At 32.8% G+C, this 16,983-nt stretch overlaps 1 protein-coding gene across 1 annotated transcript; it reads right to left on the bottom strand.

The window, feature by feature from the left end:
• Window positions 1–476: 476 nt before the first annotated feature.
• Window positions 477–15,816, bottom strand: LOC132755024 (hillarin-like). Its single transcript, XM_060745810.1, has 11 exons — window positions 15,790–15,816; window positions 15,076–15,305; window positions 14,055–14,579; window positions 13,641–13,811; window positions 12,495–12,985; window positions 11,708–11,767; window positions 10,949–11,116; window positions 3,111–3,237; window positions 2,664–2,817; window positions 1,690–1,875; window positions 477–896 (listed from the first exon to the last, which is right to left on the bottom strand). The coding sequence occupies exons 1-11, from the start codon at window positions 15,814–15,816 to the stop codon at window positions 750–752; spliced, it is 2,286 nt and encodes a 761-aa protein (XP_060601793.1). The 3' UTR covers window positions 477–749.
• Between the last annotated feature and the right edge of the window lie 1,167 nt (window positions 15,817–16,983).

The following is a 16,983-nucleotide window of genomic DNA, read 5'->3' as shown; positions in this document are numbered from 1 at the left end:
CTATTGTTTCCTTATGAGCTAAATTTTTATTTACGGAATGAAGTCCTTTGTTCTCTTTTGTCCCAGTGTACCGTTAGTTAGCTCATATATCTAAACTATTTGTGCGGACGGACGGACGAACGGACAGGCGGACAAGGGTAAATCTAAATGCCCGCCACTAAAGTGGGGGCACAATAAAAACTAATAACTAAAAGATAGAGAAAACGTTATGAGCAATGGAAAGTTGCTAAATTTTGTGTCTAAACTTATCGATATCAATTATCTGTTAATTTGTGGCTCTCATTACTCAGAGACCAAAGCAAAATCCTGTATCAAGTTGTTTTTTTTGGAAATATACTTGAAACACTTAAGTCTGAAAAGAATTATTTCTATATTCTGATGAATTCTTAGAATGTTGATCGTTTTATAGCCAAACCCAAAATCCCTAAAGAAAGCACAACACGGCAAAATTGCAAAATTGACAACAAAGAATGGCAAATTCTCTGCACTATTTATTGACATAATAGAGCGTCTGAATTGAAAACAGGCTGCTTTCAATTAAGAAAATAGGTGACCAAGTTGTACATGAAAGAACTCAAAATGTTTATGCAAATTGCCAAAAAAAGAATAGTTTATCTTCACTGAAAGTAAATAGTAATGCACTTTCTTAAAGTTTCTCATAACTTGTTAATACAAAACAGTTCTTGAATTTTTTGCCTTTTCAAAGATCAAATAATATTTTCTAAAACAAACTAGTTCACAAATATACGCTATCGTGCAGAAGTAATGTCCAGGTCTTCAAGGAATGTCATTTTCCTTTTCTTTTTGCACCTTTTACGTGGTCCCGTGGTCAAAGGTCGTATATTGTTAATTTCGTCACCAGCTCTTTTCTGTACTTCTTCAACAACTGCTTTCACCTGCATAATGATAAAAATAATTATGTAGCAATTTCACATGTTAATTACTGAAAGTTATTTCGTGTTAGTAAGACATTTTTTACCCATTTCATTTGCAGTCATGTTGAAATATACACTACAGTCTTATTTATGCATATTTCGTACAAATCAAATGTTACAATAATATGTAACTAAACATATAATACTAGTATTTGTTTACAAACCTACGACTAAAGATGCTATTATCTATTAGAGAATTACTTCGTGTCAGTATTTCATTGCCCTTTAACTACACGACTTCTTGCTCAAAATGAGTCTTCCACTAGTCATAACAAAACTTCAAACACAATTTTAGGACTGTATGCTTTCCCTTGATATTGGTGAGAAAAGAAGGTTGTAGACACCAAGCTCGCGATGACCTTAAAGAAAAAAGTCATAGACTTGTTATTGGCAAGTCAGGCATTTCCCAAATAGCAACGCTTTTGCACTAATCACGCTTTTGATAAAGAAAGGTAAAGAACAGACATTTGAACCTTTTAAGTGGGGACGTGAAAGGAAGGTAACCGTCGACTGCAATTACGTCAAAACTTTATGACACGGATATGTATGTTTCCTGTTCGGCCATAATCGGGCACCTAACTGTTCTAAAAGTTCAATTTTGCAGAAACAAAACTATCTAGAAGATCAAAAGTATTGCTTATTAAGTCATGTGCATTTCATTGCAGTTCGTAAAACCTTGGAGTCCAGAAAATTGGATAAAAGTGTTTATAACTAGCATATTACATTCTTCACAAATGAATTTAAACCGACGTACCCATACAAAGAATGTAGCACATCCTGCACTGACTTCACGAATCTGGTCTATACTGTATTCAGGGAGAAAGTCTCCAGCTCCAATGGCAACTTCCAAGGGGCATGCCTCAATCTTAAACTCTATTATCAACCTCTTCAATGACTCATGTCCCGTTTTCCCCAATACCATCTGTACATTTTTCCATTCCTTAAATCCAAAATAAAATGTTTACAAGCAAATAACAGACACAATTTGTACATATAACCATGATAACTGAATATATTCAACCCGTTTGGCGACACTGAAATGTTCCGAGGTATGTATAAACAATTATCAAATAAGGACTTAAAATTATATATTTATGATTACAAATAAACGTGTAAATGTGTGTGTAAATTGGTGGCTCAAATATAATTAAGAATAATTCCACGCACAAACTGCTTCTTAATTCAGTATTTAGCACAGATGTTTTCATTTCAATTACATGTTACATTATTTTGTTGTAGAAAACAATTATCATAAACATATTAATCTGATAAGGTATGTTTGCAATTAAATCATCTATAGTTAATTATTTGATTTCTTTCTTTTTTCCTAAATAATCACGCTTTGGAGTTTTTCCTAAGGCTAGCACGTGCGCAACAAAAAAGGAAAAGCGACCATGACACATTTGCATTAAAATTTTCAGGGCGGGAATCAACATGAAGCCTTTCGTTCTACTTTAAATTTTCATAAAAATTAATCATATTATGTCTTGTTTAAAACTGGAATGTTAAAATACATCATTTTCTATATACATGCATGATTTTAAGAAAGGGTTAACGAACAAACGTCGGCTCTGCTTTCCTGTCCAACATTCTCAAATGTTCACTGCATCATATCCCGCCTTACACACATTCAACTTTAAATATCAAATATTTCATTGATTTCATTTTCGTTTATACATACGTATCTCCGCTTGCACGTATTTATTCTTTATATATTTCTATGTTTACCTTGGTTTCCTCTGCCCAATGACCAAGGAGAAGCAATGTTGACATCATAACTGCATGGACTATAATAGGTGGACTACTGTATCCTCTTATTTCAGCTATTGTAGATCGATCTAAGTCTAGTACCGCATGCAGTAACCACTGGAGCTTCTTAAATCTATAAACAGAAGTTTTTTTGAGGAAGCTGATCGGCATTTCAACTTAACGGTGGAAGTGCAACTTCAAATGGAATGAAAATAATGAAATATGTAATACCAGTAACAAAATATTACTAGTATTGTACATTGCCACTTTAATATGTTCATCGTGTCTTAAATTGAAATAGATTTACTTGGATATGCATATAAAATAACTTAGATGGCATTTATTAACGTCTAAATTCATTGCTTTGAATAAAAGGAAGAAAAGAGCATGCATTCGTCGCATTTAAGAAAAAGGTTATAGTCATACCTTTGGAGTAGATTCCTTGCTACAGAAACCTCTCTTTCAAGTTTGTCTTCCACGTTTGCGGTCTTGACCTTCTTTAGACTTGCTTCGATCAGCTTTATGTCTCTATCACGAATTCTTTCTTGTAACTCTGTTATTTTTAAAAAAAACTTTTAATGTAGTATTAACAATGATTAAAGCTAGGCAAAATTTACTACATGTATATGAAAAGAAATCATAACGCTAACTTATGAAACTGAAATGATAGAGTTGCTACAATTAACACGTTTTAGATTTGGCGACACTTATAAGTGTTGTAATAACATAAGCTTTCATCCTTTTATATTTCTATCAAAGCATTGAAAGACTTAGCTTCAAAGAATAGGTTTCGTCACTTTTAAACTACTGTTGGTATTATTGTTTTCTTTGTAATACAAAAAAAAAACCTGAATCGCACGACTTCTAAAATATTTTTACTAACAAGACCTAACCGTTGAAAAAGCTCGGGATATGGGTCAAACAAATGTTACCACTGTTATTCGTTCATATTCATATTGTTGTTATTAAAGAATATATCTTTTTACAAGATAGCTATCATTACTATAAATTGATAGCAATAGATGCAAGAACTGCAAATTAAAGTAAAATTGTTTTTGACAATGCTTTAGGAAACAAACTTCCGTATCCGGGAGGGAAAGGTTGCAGATGTTGATTCATTGCTAGTGACCACTGCCACTTCCATTTTTCTTCATTTGCAAAAACCCAAAAGCTATTTTACTAGCTTGTTAAGATCAATGTTATTAATCAAGTGACAAGTCAAACAGTGTACGTATTGCAGCTGAGGTCATCATCTACCATTAACACGGTCACCTGATCCTCATCCTGTGTCCTTGGGACATTAAGGAGTCCGTTTCTCTCTATATTTAAAACCCATAAGAAACATGCATCATCAGAGGGGATTAATACCTCGGCATGTCGGAAATTAGATAAAGACTAGAAGTTGTAGCTACAGAGCAGCTGTTAAAGTATGCTACGTAAAGTTTTCAAAACACCATGTCTTTACTGTGAATAAAGAAAAATGCATGAAATGTCCCTTGGGTAGTCAGTGTGTTCATAACATTGAATGGCATCAAATTATTTGTGCATGTTGTGTAAGCAAGACGACCATGTATTTATATGCACTAGAAACATGAGTCTGATACTCAATCTTTGCTGGCACTTAATAGAAAACGTTCATAAAATTCCAATTATCACAAGAGGGACAAAAAACAAAGATGTTTAACTTATTTATGTTTAATGATATTTTGGCAAGATATGGCCATGGCTGACATAAATTCTAAAACATGACACTAAAAATACAATCGCAGTGTATGTAAGATTCAAATATCGGAAACTATTTAAACTTAGATTTTAGAAACTGCAGTGTAGTCGTTAAGTAGTAACTCCGGATCAATCGGAAGTACGTTTAGACAGTAGAGTAGCTCCGGAACATCGTGAGCTAAACATAAGATGTGAATCACGCTTCCTTATAAGAAAGGCTATATGGCGATCACATTACTCCGGAAAATCGGGAGAAGAACTGGCTCCGGACTATCGGCAGCTTGTAATATTACTCCGGAAAATCGGATGCAGAACACCGGAATATCGGAAGTAATTAAAATTACACTGCATAAATGTATTTAAAATTCATCAATGATGATAAAGCTTAATATTTACCCTGCGATTGTATCTTACTATATATGAAATGTGTTATACATAAATATAATGTAATGTTATAAGTGACAGTACGAATCGACATTAAGCCGTAGTTATAAGTTCACTGTATATGTCCATACATATGTCTAGTTCATAATAACGTAAATCTCACTAGAGTTAATGCTGTTAGAGGGTGATCTGATGAAAAATTCTTATAATGTATGTAAAACATGCACAATCACATTATGATTATATAACTTCAGCAACATGACAATGAATGTTCCTTTGCAGTAATGTCCTATATTCACGAACAAGACATCAGATCTCAAGAGAGCCCTCCAACGTCAGCCATGACAATGTTGATGCAACATGCACATATATAAACGTAGTTGACTTGTGCAGCAAATTCTGAAAAATAAAATTAGAGGGCAGCGAGAAGTTTTGTTCATAAAATTGCATATAATTTGGGTTGGGTGGGTGGGAAATAAAATATTTTTCTCCAACCTTTCTCTTCTATGTCCAAACGAAAAAGAACCCCGTTCTCAGCTTTTGGCTACGCTATGACGAAATTCATAATGACGTCACAAGTACCATGCGGCCACCATGTGCGTAATTGAAATAAGGTCTGAAGATTTGTCGCCCTTGGTGATAACTACTATCATTTAAAGACACGCTTGAAATGACAGGAAATTTATCACAAGAGGGACAAAAAAACAAAGATGTTTAACTTATTTATGTTTAATGATATTTTTGGGCAAGAAAATGGCCATGGCTGACATAAATTCTAAAACAGGGAACTAAAAATACAATCGCAGTGTATGTAAGTTTTAAAAAATATCGGAAACTTTTTTTAAATTTTAAAATTTTTAAAACCCTGGCGTGAAATTTCTTTAAAAGTGTAACTGGGTTTTCCCAACCCGGGAAGTAACCTTTAGACTTTAAGAGAAAGCTCCGGAAATCGTGACTAAACAAAAAGATGTAATCACCCCTTCCCCTTATAAGAAAGGCTAAAAATGGCGATAAACATTACTGGGGAAAAATGGGAAAGAACTGGCCCCGGACTATCGGCAGTTTGTAATTTTAACCCCCGGAAAATGGGAGCAGAAAAACCCGGGAAAGGGAAAGAAAATTTAAAATTAAAACTGAAATAAATGTTTAAAAAATTCCCTAAATATGATAAAGCTTAATTATTTTAACCCCTGGCAATTGTATCTTACTATATATGAAATGTGTTATACATAAATATAATGTATGTTATAAGTGACGGTACGAATCTACATTAAAGCCAAAGGCGCAAGCTCATTTGGCTAGAAAGTAGCCAACAAAGAGCAAGCCCGCATAAAGAAACTAATCGTATGGGGGTGATGATTCGGAAAGCTGTCACTGTCAGCCGGATTTAAAATATGCTAGGAAAACAGTTACTGCTCTGTAAAGATGATATTGTAAATCCATTCCTGAGAGTGTCAACCATAATGTCAAGAACCCTTAACAGATAAATGAACATTAATCTCTAAAGAATTCCTGAGACTCTTGAATATCTGGATACCTAATAATATCCGACCAACCGTTTGTAATACAGAATTTAGCGCAAAGAACTAATTTAATCTTTTTCTAGCCTTATCCAACTTTTGTGGTTATTTTCTCCTCTATAAATATAATCTTGGAAGAACCCCGGACCAGACAAGACGTACTCCAGGAATACTAGATAATACAGTGGCAAAATTATTTGTAAGTAGCCATTTACAATAGTCTAAAGGGGTTTTCCCAATATTATTGCCTCCACAATGTATAATTATGGCAAACGGTAATTTAAATTACAATTCAACATTGTATTAAACTCATGAAGTAGGCCTTCAGTCAGCAAACCAGGCTTAAATTTCCAGGTAATAGTTATATTTTCTAGACCGAGGTCCTTCCCATACCTTTGTTTGGCATGATAGAAGGCATTCCTTATAATAGATGAACCAATAATCCACACATGTGTGTTATTTATTTCTAATAAAGAAACATTTGGGTTAAACTTTTAAGTATTTTCAAAATAGTAATAATAAAGCATAGCTTTTTTTCTTTATCATAATTACTGAGCCATTTACTTAGGGAGCTCGTGTCTATTGGGTGTTTGACCTAATACCAAAAGGTTTTTTGATTAGGTTGGAATCTTGCTGGATCTCCGGTCTGAATAATCTTGGGTCTGAAAGGAATTTGTTATACTGGTTGAACCCCGACCCAGGTCTGGTCGAATGGAAGGTGCACGACATACATACAAAGGATGATTGCACTGCATTTTTTACACTTGTGTTGATAAAAACAACCTGGTTTGTTACAAAAGCCTTTTGTATTGTAAATCAAAACATATATTTTGGGTATATACTGTGGTACAAAAGCATTATGATTTGCTGTCATTGTAATGAGCCAAAGCTCAGCATCAATTACTGACCAAGGCGTCACCGGGTGTTGCGCAAAATATTTCTTCTAAACATTTTATCATATTGTGCCCAACCAGATGGGTTCCTTTTTAGCAGCTAAACGTAATTGTATTTAAGTACTGCAATAAATGTTTAGCTAATAATGGACTTTTTGTAACCATAAATAATATGTATATAAATCAAAAAGGCATCAGTCTACCTTTCGATATTTAAAACTGTATTTTTCTTAATGGCATTAGATATCACCAACTCGCCATTCACTAATTTGATGGATTGTTGTCCATCTTCTTCTTTTTGCAAGAGAATAGATAAATCAATGAATTCCCCCTGCCATATTTGTTCTTTAAGTTTTTTGGGAATATGAAGTGACAAATCATTACAAACAGAATTGAAAGGCGAGTTAGTACATGTATTACTTATTGAATTATTATTAAAACTATTACCCGATATAGCAGTCTGGTCAGCTGATGCGGTCTGAGCCTGTGGTTGCCACAAGGTATGTTGTTGTATTGGATTACCACCTTGACAATATGTAGGTGCTATCTGAGCCTGGGGATAGGTGTAGATTCCATCTTGGCATACTGGACCATAATTAACATGTGTTGTCTGTGTCTGAGGTTGTGGATGATAATAACCTGTTGTGTCCCAGGTACTGAGTTGTGCCAATATTTTGATCATAACCAAGGTTATATTTGGTAATCATAGTCCCTTGTAGGATGTGCCCAAATAAGGAGATGTGATACAGTGCACATTGGGTTGTTATTACCTGGTTATCAACACCTGTGAATGAAGGACCACCCGAGAATGAACTACATGTTCCATGTTGTTGTTCTGTAGAACAAGACATGTTCTGACTGGTGACTGGATTTGTTTTCCGATGGCAATGTCTGATTTTGTATAGTGCTATTTAGAGGAACTGTCTGTGACTATATAGAGCACTGTACAACCGAAAGAAATTCTGCTGTATACCTGCTGTATTACTATTAGATTCTAATACGTTTTGCCCCTTTTCTGGTTGACTTGAGTCGCCAATAGTGCTCTTTTCCGTGGCATTTTTCAAATCAAATGCAAAAAACCATTCAGAATGATATATGAAAAATAAAAAGATAGACTGTAAATTTACAACCAAAAAAACAGCAAATTCATTCTTAGAACTATATCGTATTTGGTTTAGGCAAGTCTGAATCTATTTTAATATAAACTTCAGTACTGTATAAATGTTTTTTCAGCTATAAAAATTGTATGCGCCTTTTCGTATACCAATTTGCCAATGCGATAACATACGGGCTGAAAAATTACCAGGTCCGAAAACCCTGCCAGCAAACCTGCTTCACGCTCATTCTCAATAAAACACAGCACTTGATGTTCCACTTGGTAGCTCTTATACGAAAGTTTTTTCTTGAGGTCAAAATGTCGTTAGAAAGGTGGCTGCCACTTTGTCTATTAGGGACCACTCTCAGTTTTTACATTTCTATCTGTTATTTTTCTTTTTACAAGTACCATTAATGCCTAAAAATGTAACATACGTTACTGTCGCCACCTAGAATTTTCAACTTTGAAATTGTGTCCCAGAAAAATAAGTTCCAGAATAAACGAAACATGTGCAATTAGTCATTGTGGTGTGTATATGAACTTTGATTATTGGTAAAAATTATATTTGACTGTTAAAATCTCATTGATATAATGGATGATCAAATGTCGCCAAAAGCATATAAATAAATAGTGACAAAACCTTAAACAATAATAAGTGGAACCAAAATTACATAATTGAATCGATGCATGCTTAATAATACAGCATATATATTAATTATAAGTAAAAATAAGCTTGCAGCCTCTCAAATATCATTATATTTTCGGAAATTTTCATTTTTTTATTCAAATCTTTTCAACAGCATTTTAAAAAGAAACATACGTTACCATTATTTAAGAGCCAAACCATTTAAAGAAGAATCCAAACAAGAATAGAAAATTAACATGTGTGTAACTCTGATATATAACCGCAAATTATGGCGGGTTAAACGGTCTTGCGTCATTTTTTTAACCCACTTTCAATGTAAAATGAAACATACGTTAAACTTACAGAAACAAACGTTATCAACTTTTTAAAGTAAGTTTATAAAAAGGGGGATTGAAGCAGAAAGCACGTATAACAGTAACATTAACTTCTATTTGACATTAGTAAGTAAATTTTGATAACTTTGGTCGAGTTTTAACTTGTTTAAGTAACCACAGTGAAACAAACGTTACTTTTATCAAACAGACTTTACATTGTATATTGTTAATGTTAAAACATGCATATATAAAAACATAAAATCGCATTTTTACAAAAAGTAAAATTGTTTTCTCAACCTTTACTTGCATTTGAATAAAATGAAACATACGTGACATCCTATATAGGGGTAAATATAGAACTGCTTAGCAATAAATTTTCCAAATATTAAAGAAGTTAAAAGTTGAATGTTTTGAAAAAAAATTGCTAATACAACAACATTTGTGAATGCATTCGACCTCTCATATATTATATATAATATATAGTGATATCCTTTGAATGAAGACATAAAATAATCATTTCCAAAATTGGACTATTTTTGCTTTCTACGAATATTTAAAACTTTGAAGAAATTAACTGAAAATTTAGCAAGGTACCCAACTTCCTTGAAATTTTCCTTAGGGTTTAGAAAGTCCCTCTAGATAGAGAATTTACAGATTTTGGATATATATTAAAGAACATTTGTTGTTAATATGCAGCCAATATGTTACATTATTAGATCTGAAATCTACGTTACGAAGAAATACAGTGTCATTACCGAAATAAATGCCATCCTGTTATATCATAGTTTCTTGTTCAAAAATATTTCTGGCAAACTTGCAAAATAACCTCTAAAACTTTTACCTCAGCGATAAAAAAAAAATGACACAATGACATCAAATTTTTAAAAATTTTCAACCTCAAATGCTTTATTTTATTGAGAATGGGCGTTAAAGCATCACTTTAACTTTCTTTTGACCTATACAGTAGACCATAAGACAAGCTGGAATAATCTCAAAATTGTTTGTCCAGCTCTATAAAAATATTTCATTATACTTACAATCCATTTAATAGATTTTATAAAAGCCTTAAGGCGTGTCTATTTTTTCAGTCAACATTCATTTAGATCTACCTCCATTGCTAAGCACGAGGCAAATTTCTTTATTTCTAATGTAGATCTTACATTCCAGCTAAATCTGATTAACTATCTTTTTTCCTGACAAAGCACAAAACATTTTTATCTAAAGAAAGTAAATTTAGCTTCTTTTTTACAGAAATTTATAACAAATAGAAATAAAAAGTAAAAATATTTTTCTCCAACCTTTCTCTTCTATGTCCAAACGAAAAAGAACCCCGTTTCTCAGCTTTTTTGGCTACGCTATGACGTAATTTCATAATGACGTCACAATACCATGCGGCCACCATTGTGCGTAATTGAAATAAGGTCTGAAGATTTGTCGCCCTTGGTGATAACTACTATCATTTAAAGACACGCTTGAAATGACAGGAAATTTGTAGAAGGTATTTATCGAATTGATTTTTTAACGGGTGGTTAAAAAAGTGGACAAGGGCTCTTCATCGTTAGACTGGCGAGGCACGTGGTGTGCACAACGCGGTTATACTAAGATTAGAGCATTAAATTATTAATTTTGGGAAACCACGCTTCGACATTACTTGCAAGTAATTAAGAAAATAAGTACAATATTGATTACCTTTCTTTAACTCAAGCAATTGTAACGATTCCTCTCCGTATATGATGTCCGGTTGAATGGACGGTTCTTCTAGTGCCTTCATATCCTTTATAACCGAACTTAATTCTTCCGGACTATTTTCTTCTATCGATACGCGCATGCGTTGACGAAGCAAATCATTCAAGTTTTCTGGAAATTGAAATTGTAGATGTTAAAAACGTTGGTATGTTTTAAAAATGTAACTAACAAAATATTAACCAAGATATTCAATGTCAAAGGAGGGTATTATTCAGAAAATGAAATACATTTGTATATCAAACAGTTATTTGCACTTTAAAATCTATTCTGATTCAAAGACTAAAGAAGTGTTTCAAGTCTGAATTGACTTACTCTGACAGTTTTTGAAAAAATATGATCTGAAAAGAAAAGAAATGTAAAAGGGGCATTACTTTTCAAAACTATTTTTTAAGATTATCTGCCCTTATGAGATAGTGTCATATATTGATAGTGAACATGTATATCAAGTTTGAAGTGGAATACTGTGGTAGTTTCTGAGAAAATGGAACCTGATAAAAGAACACCAAGGTACCGATCATTTAACATTTCAAAGTCAAGTAGAAGAAGTACTTTGTGAGAGGGACACAACCGCAAGAACAAATAATAAACAATAAGCCAGGAATAAATAAAGACATTCGTGAGTATCTAGTAAGCATGCAACAAGAAATGATAACAATTGTTAGTTCACCAAGGTTATAGCTCGAGTTTTTTTTTTTTTTGTACCTGACTTTTCAATCGGCTCTTCAGTGTCCGCTTTGTCCATACTTTTATCTGTTGTCTCATCTAAATATGTTATTGAATTTTGACAATTAATTAAGTCATATTATGACTTAAGGGCATACTCAGGAAAATTAATGACACAAATATATATTATGATTGTATGTACTCAAATCACGCTATATTTAAAATAACATTTTTTAAAGTCCAAGCATGAATTTCTGTATTATTTCCATATATTTTTGGTTTGAAGCGTGAATGTATCTTTCTATATGTTGAACGAAAGTTAGACGCCGACAGAAAGGCCGAGTAATTTTAAAACAAGTCATGTGGCTTTAACAAACCCTGGAAGTTACAATAACAGATATTGTGGATAGTGTATGATTAAAAAGTGTAAGTCATTCATTTGTTTTCAGAGTTCACTGTGACAACAATTGTGAAATCATAACGCCCTAACCTGACTCACGTAGGTCAAGTTAGCAAACCACCATTTTATTCTTTATTAGGAGAACAGTTTGTTCCTGTGACAATCTAGTGTTTTAATCTTGAGGACATTTACAGAAAAAAAAATGAATGAAAAAATCAAAACTAAGAAATGAAAATGTTTGTGTCCCCCTTAAAATAATTAGTTTTTGTTTTTTCTGTTATTTATAATTTGATTTAAGATCTTCTTAACATTATTAGAAAAACATCACCAATACACACGATCCATTCAATCATCGTTTTTTCTTGTAATGAGTTTTGACAATCTACAAACTGTTTTAATAATAATCAATAAACACTTTTAAAATACCTGTTATTTCAACTGTTTGCGCTTCTTGCTTGATCGTAAGGTCCGATTTGACATTATTCTCTTTTCTTTCTTGAAAACCTTTTGGATACCTCTCATTTCCATCTTTTTGATTTGATATAAGTAAAAATTCACAAAATTCTTGCAGATTACCAGCAGGGCTATCTTTAACAGACAGTTTAAGAACAAATTCTCCCTTTTCCGGTGTCACGACGTTAAACATGACGTCACCGTTTTCAACTCGATGAACGCAATAATCTTGAAGTTCTTCCATTGTTTCTCCACCAGTATATACCCTTGCTGTAAAGAACATGTCACCAATCCTCGTCTTGTCAGAAATCCGAAATTTAATTTCCGCTCGTCCATAATCATCCATGTCCACCTCACCAGATAAATGACTGAGGGGAACCAATCCCGTTTCTATAGCAACGCGGCCTGGACCCCATCCTATAGCAGGGTATGGTGGAAACGGTTTGCGTTCATATTTTCCTTCGCTTTAAATGTATTTTAAGCTGATATTAATTAAGCGCAAACAGGCGTTTTGAAAGAACCAATGTTAGATGTTTGTATATCATTTGTTAAAGACACTTTTATCATTAAATTAGGTTACCTTTTGCTATATTAAAATGAGATAAAACGTTTTGTCAAAGAAAATTTGAACTCGGTTGTATCGCAAAATATATATAAAAGTTTCGATTTCATTTGACAAAACATCTAAAAGTGAACTGGTCTATAATTGCAAGTCGGTAAAACAATAGTAATAACGTTATATTATTAAACATGAAAATAAAACAAGAAAGATTTGTATACATTTGTGGCTTTTGTTGACAAATGTTAGATACATTATCATATATTATAATTATGTATTTATAATGCAGATAATTAAATATTCTAGAACAACATAATATTCTATCATCAAGAAATATTGCATAAGAATTCCCAAATGATACAATTCTTGTTTTTACCAATAATTGAAATACTTAATTGAAAATGTGCTTATTGTAGACCAATTCACTCTAAGTTTTTCTTTAAAATATTCATGTATTACCAACACTAAATTTGTGACAAAAAGCATCATTAAGCCTTAAATATGAAACACATCTATAAAAGTTTAGTGATCTTACTCTTTCAAAAACAGTTTACCCTTACTTAAAAATTAATTTATAAATCACTATCCAATCATAGTCGTAGTAATCTCCCTTGATTGTGACGTCCTTGCCAAAAAGCTCGAACCTGTACACGTGCCTCTCCGGTGGCCGTATCTTCACAGTAAGAGTCTTGTTATTGTTTGTGCGGTGGATGAACACATACCGGTCTTTTCTGCTGAAAAAAAATAATACAAAAAACAAACAAAACAACAACAAAAAACACAACACCCGAGTGATGATATGTGTGTGCTAAATTAAAATATCAAGATTATTATCTACCGCCTCAGTTGCAGGCGTTGATAATACATACGTATTTTAATTTTATATCAATTATATATCTTAAACTTAACATCTTTTGTTCCACAATATATGAAACATGTTCCAAGATATGAAAAAATAGCTTAGAAATGGTTACCTTTTCTCGACACCATCCTCCAGAAGGAACAGACGACACTTGAAGTCTATGTTCAATGACGACTGTTGTGGAATCGCGAATTTTAGTTCCACCTGGTTGGAATCACTCACTATAATACACTGTGTATGAGTCAATGTTTGTATATGCAAATTAAAATATCCATCCTTTACATATGCCATGGTCTCAAACTCTGTTTGCGTTAGAGGATCTTTTCTTAGCTGCCATTTTTGACACATTGGTAAATGCGTTGTACCAAATTGATCAGGATCAGTCAAAAAGTAATGGTCATCACATAAATAATACAGTCTAAATGGTGAGTCGCCATTTTTGATGACGTCATCTCCATTCGGATTAATGACATCGTGAGTGACTGTGCCCCAATAAGCGTTAATAAAACGCCAATGTCCGTCGACCAAGACAGCGTTCCATTCACCATAGTGTTTGACCTCGTCGATTCGGTCTCCAACCTCGTATGTTGATCCCTTAACAGCCCCGTGTATGATGACACAGGGTATGTCCGCATATCTGCATATAAGGAAAAAGTTGGTTTCTTCTTGTATTAGATCTATAAATGTTTCTAAAATAATTTATTCTGATATGTCAACAACCGTTTAATGTTAAATAAATATGTTTAAAGACTAAGTTTACCACAAAATTTATTGTGCTTACGGAAATCTAACTGTAATGCTTTCCCGCCAAATCGTAAGAAATCGGTTATTTCAGAAACGTTATGTTTTTTTTTTTTTTTTTTTTCCAAATCTTGGGCATTAGATTATTTAAGATCACTCATCATTTATCTCTATGTACTATATTTCGATTATAAACGGTCAGAGATATTATAAAGTTATTTAATACCGAAGATTGAGAAAAAATTACGTTCCGGAAATTACCGATTTATTACGGTTTTGTCCGATGTTAGAAATTTGGGCGGGGAAGCATTGCAATAGACCGGATTGCAATATTATAACCTGGCCTGGTGTGTATGTATATTAAATTAAAGTATCTGCCATTTTTGATCTACCTGCATAGCTTAGAAACAAGCTCAGCATAACTTTTTTCTTTATTTTTTATACGCCACAGTTCAAATAGAACATGACTCTTGGAAGGTTTTTTCTCCAGTGGAAGGTGATCAATAGGCTGGCCAGTTATCCATCGGTAAATGGCCCGGATTTTGGACATTTCATCGTCATATCCGGCGATAAGGTAGTTCACCAAATCCTTAAATGGTTTTTGATAAAACTTGGTTGGTGTCTGAAGGAAAAAAAAAAAATATAAAAAAATCTTTTTTTGTTTTTTTTATACAGGTTTTTTTCTTTTTAAATATTTTCTTATACTTATTAGAAATGTAACAGATTTAAAACAGTTTAATATACAAATAAACAAGGGGCTGTGGTACAGTAAAATAATCCCGGGGGAATACTGTTATATGAGCGCTAAATAAAACACGCAAATGAGTTTTGTTTCATTTAGAAATCAAAACACAGACCCCTAAAAATAAAAAAAGAAAGATTATTAGCCGTGTACCAAAATAGTGTCCTACCTCTGTTTTAAATCTTCAGTTGTTGCAAACTTTAATCGTCTGGTTTTATTTTGATAAAAATGTGCTAACGATGTTTACTCTTTGTTTTGCTATTTAACCAAGGAATGTAGACGCGAAAAGTACTATTGGTTAAAAAAATCGCTTGAACTACAATCACTTTTATCATGACCTAAGTACTTTAAATGTTGATAGTACTGTAACAGCAACGTGATACACTAACATCTTAACTCCAATTGGCCTATATAATAAAGTGATGAGGTAATAAAATATTTTTTTTTTTTGGGGGGGGGGGGGGGGGTTATGTCAAAACCAAAAAAGCAAAAAACTGGGGGGTTTCCCCCTACTAGCAGGGGAACCTTTAGAACATCGACGCCCCTTAATTAGCTATAAATCGTCGGAAATAAAAGAAAAAAAAAATTTTGAATAAGAAGAATTCAAATGGTATTACATTTGAAAAAATTTTTTAAAATGAACATGTCTTTGACAATAAACGATTTTAATGAACATTCCTTAAACACATTTTTTTGCCCCTTAAATAAATCAGCCCCGGATTAAAAATATTTCAGCTTCTTTGTCGGGGGGTGGGTTGGGGCCAGACCGGATCTGGGGCACTGAGTCGTCGCTAACAAACAATTGTCGCTATATTTAATGTCGGCTGGGGGGAGTAAAACCCCTGAAAACAACGAACTTGCTCTTTTAAATTGTAAATCGTATTTTTTTGTAGCAGTCGTAAAATTTAAAGTGTCCCCCAAAATAGAATTTTGTCTTTTTAATTATTTTTTTTTCTTATAGAAAATGGCATTGGGGATGATTTCATTTTGTTGTAAATTGTAAAGGGGAACTAAATTTGAAAAATAAGCGTGACGGCTTTCAATAGCAATTTGGTTGAAACGTTTCTATGAAATAGTTGTTTAAAAGCTTTTTTTAAAGAAATAGTTTTGAAACAATAATTAAAGTTTGATTTTTTTTAAAAAGAATGTATTAAGAGATTGGGTTTTTTTTGAGACATAAATCATTTAATGTTTGCGGGTTTTTAAGTTACCAAACCCGAGTTTTCGGAATTTTTTGAAAAAAGGGGCTGTGCTTTTAATTAAATTTAAAAATTTTTTGGACAGTTAATTGTTATAAAAACCCCCACTTTTGATTTAAGGTTTTTTTAAATCTTTAGGGTTTAAAGTATTATGTTAGCCAAGTTATCCCCATTTTTTAAGTTTATTAATATTGGAAATTTCATTTTTTGGAAAAAAATTTTTAAACCCATTTCCCTAAGCTTGTTTTTTTTTAAATATATTTTTAAAATATTGTGAAAAGTGGTTTACTTTTTGGAATCCCAAGTGCGTTACGCACTTTTGGCCAAAATTTCCCCAAAGTGTTTTCCAAAAGTGATTT

Source organism: Ruditapes philippinarum, unplaced genomic scaffold (assembly GCF_026571515.1).
Source record: "Ruditapes philippinarum isolate M1 unplaced genomic scaffold, ASM2657151v2 ctg2014_1_1_1_1, whole genome shotgun sequence".
In the NCBI taxonomy this organism is placed as follows: Eukaryota; Metazoa; Mollusca; class Bivalvia; order Venerida; family Veneridae; genus Ruditapes; species Ruditapes philippinarum.
Note: the sequence above shows the minus strand (reverse complement) of the source record. Positions and strands in the feature narration are given on the sequence as shown.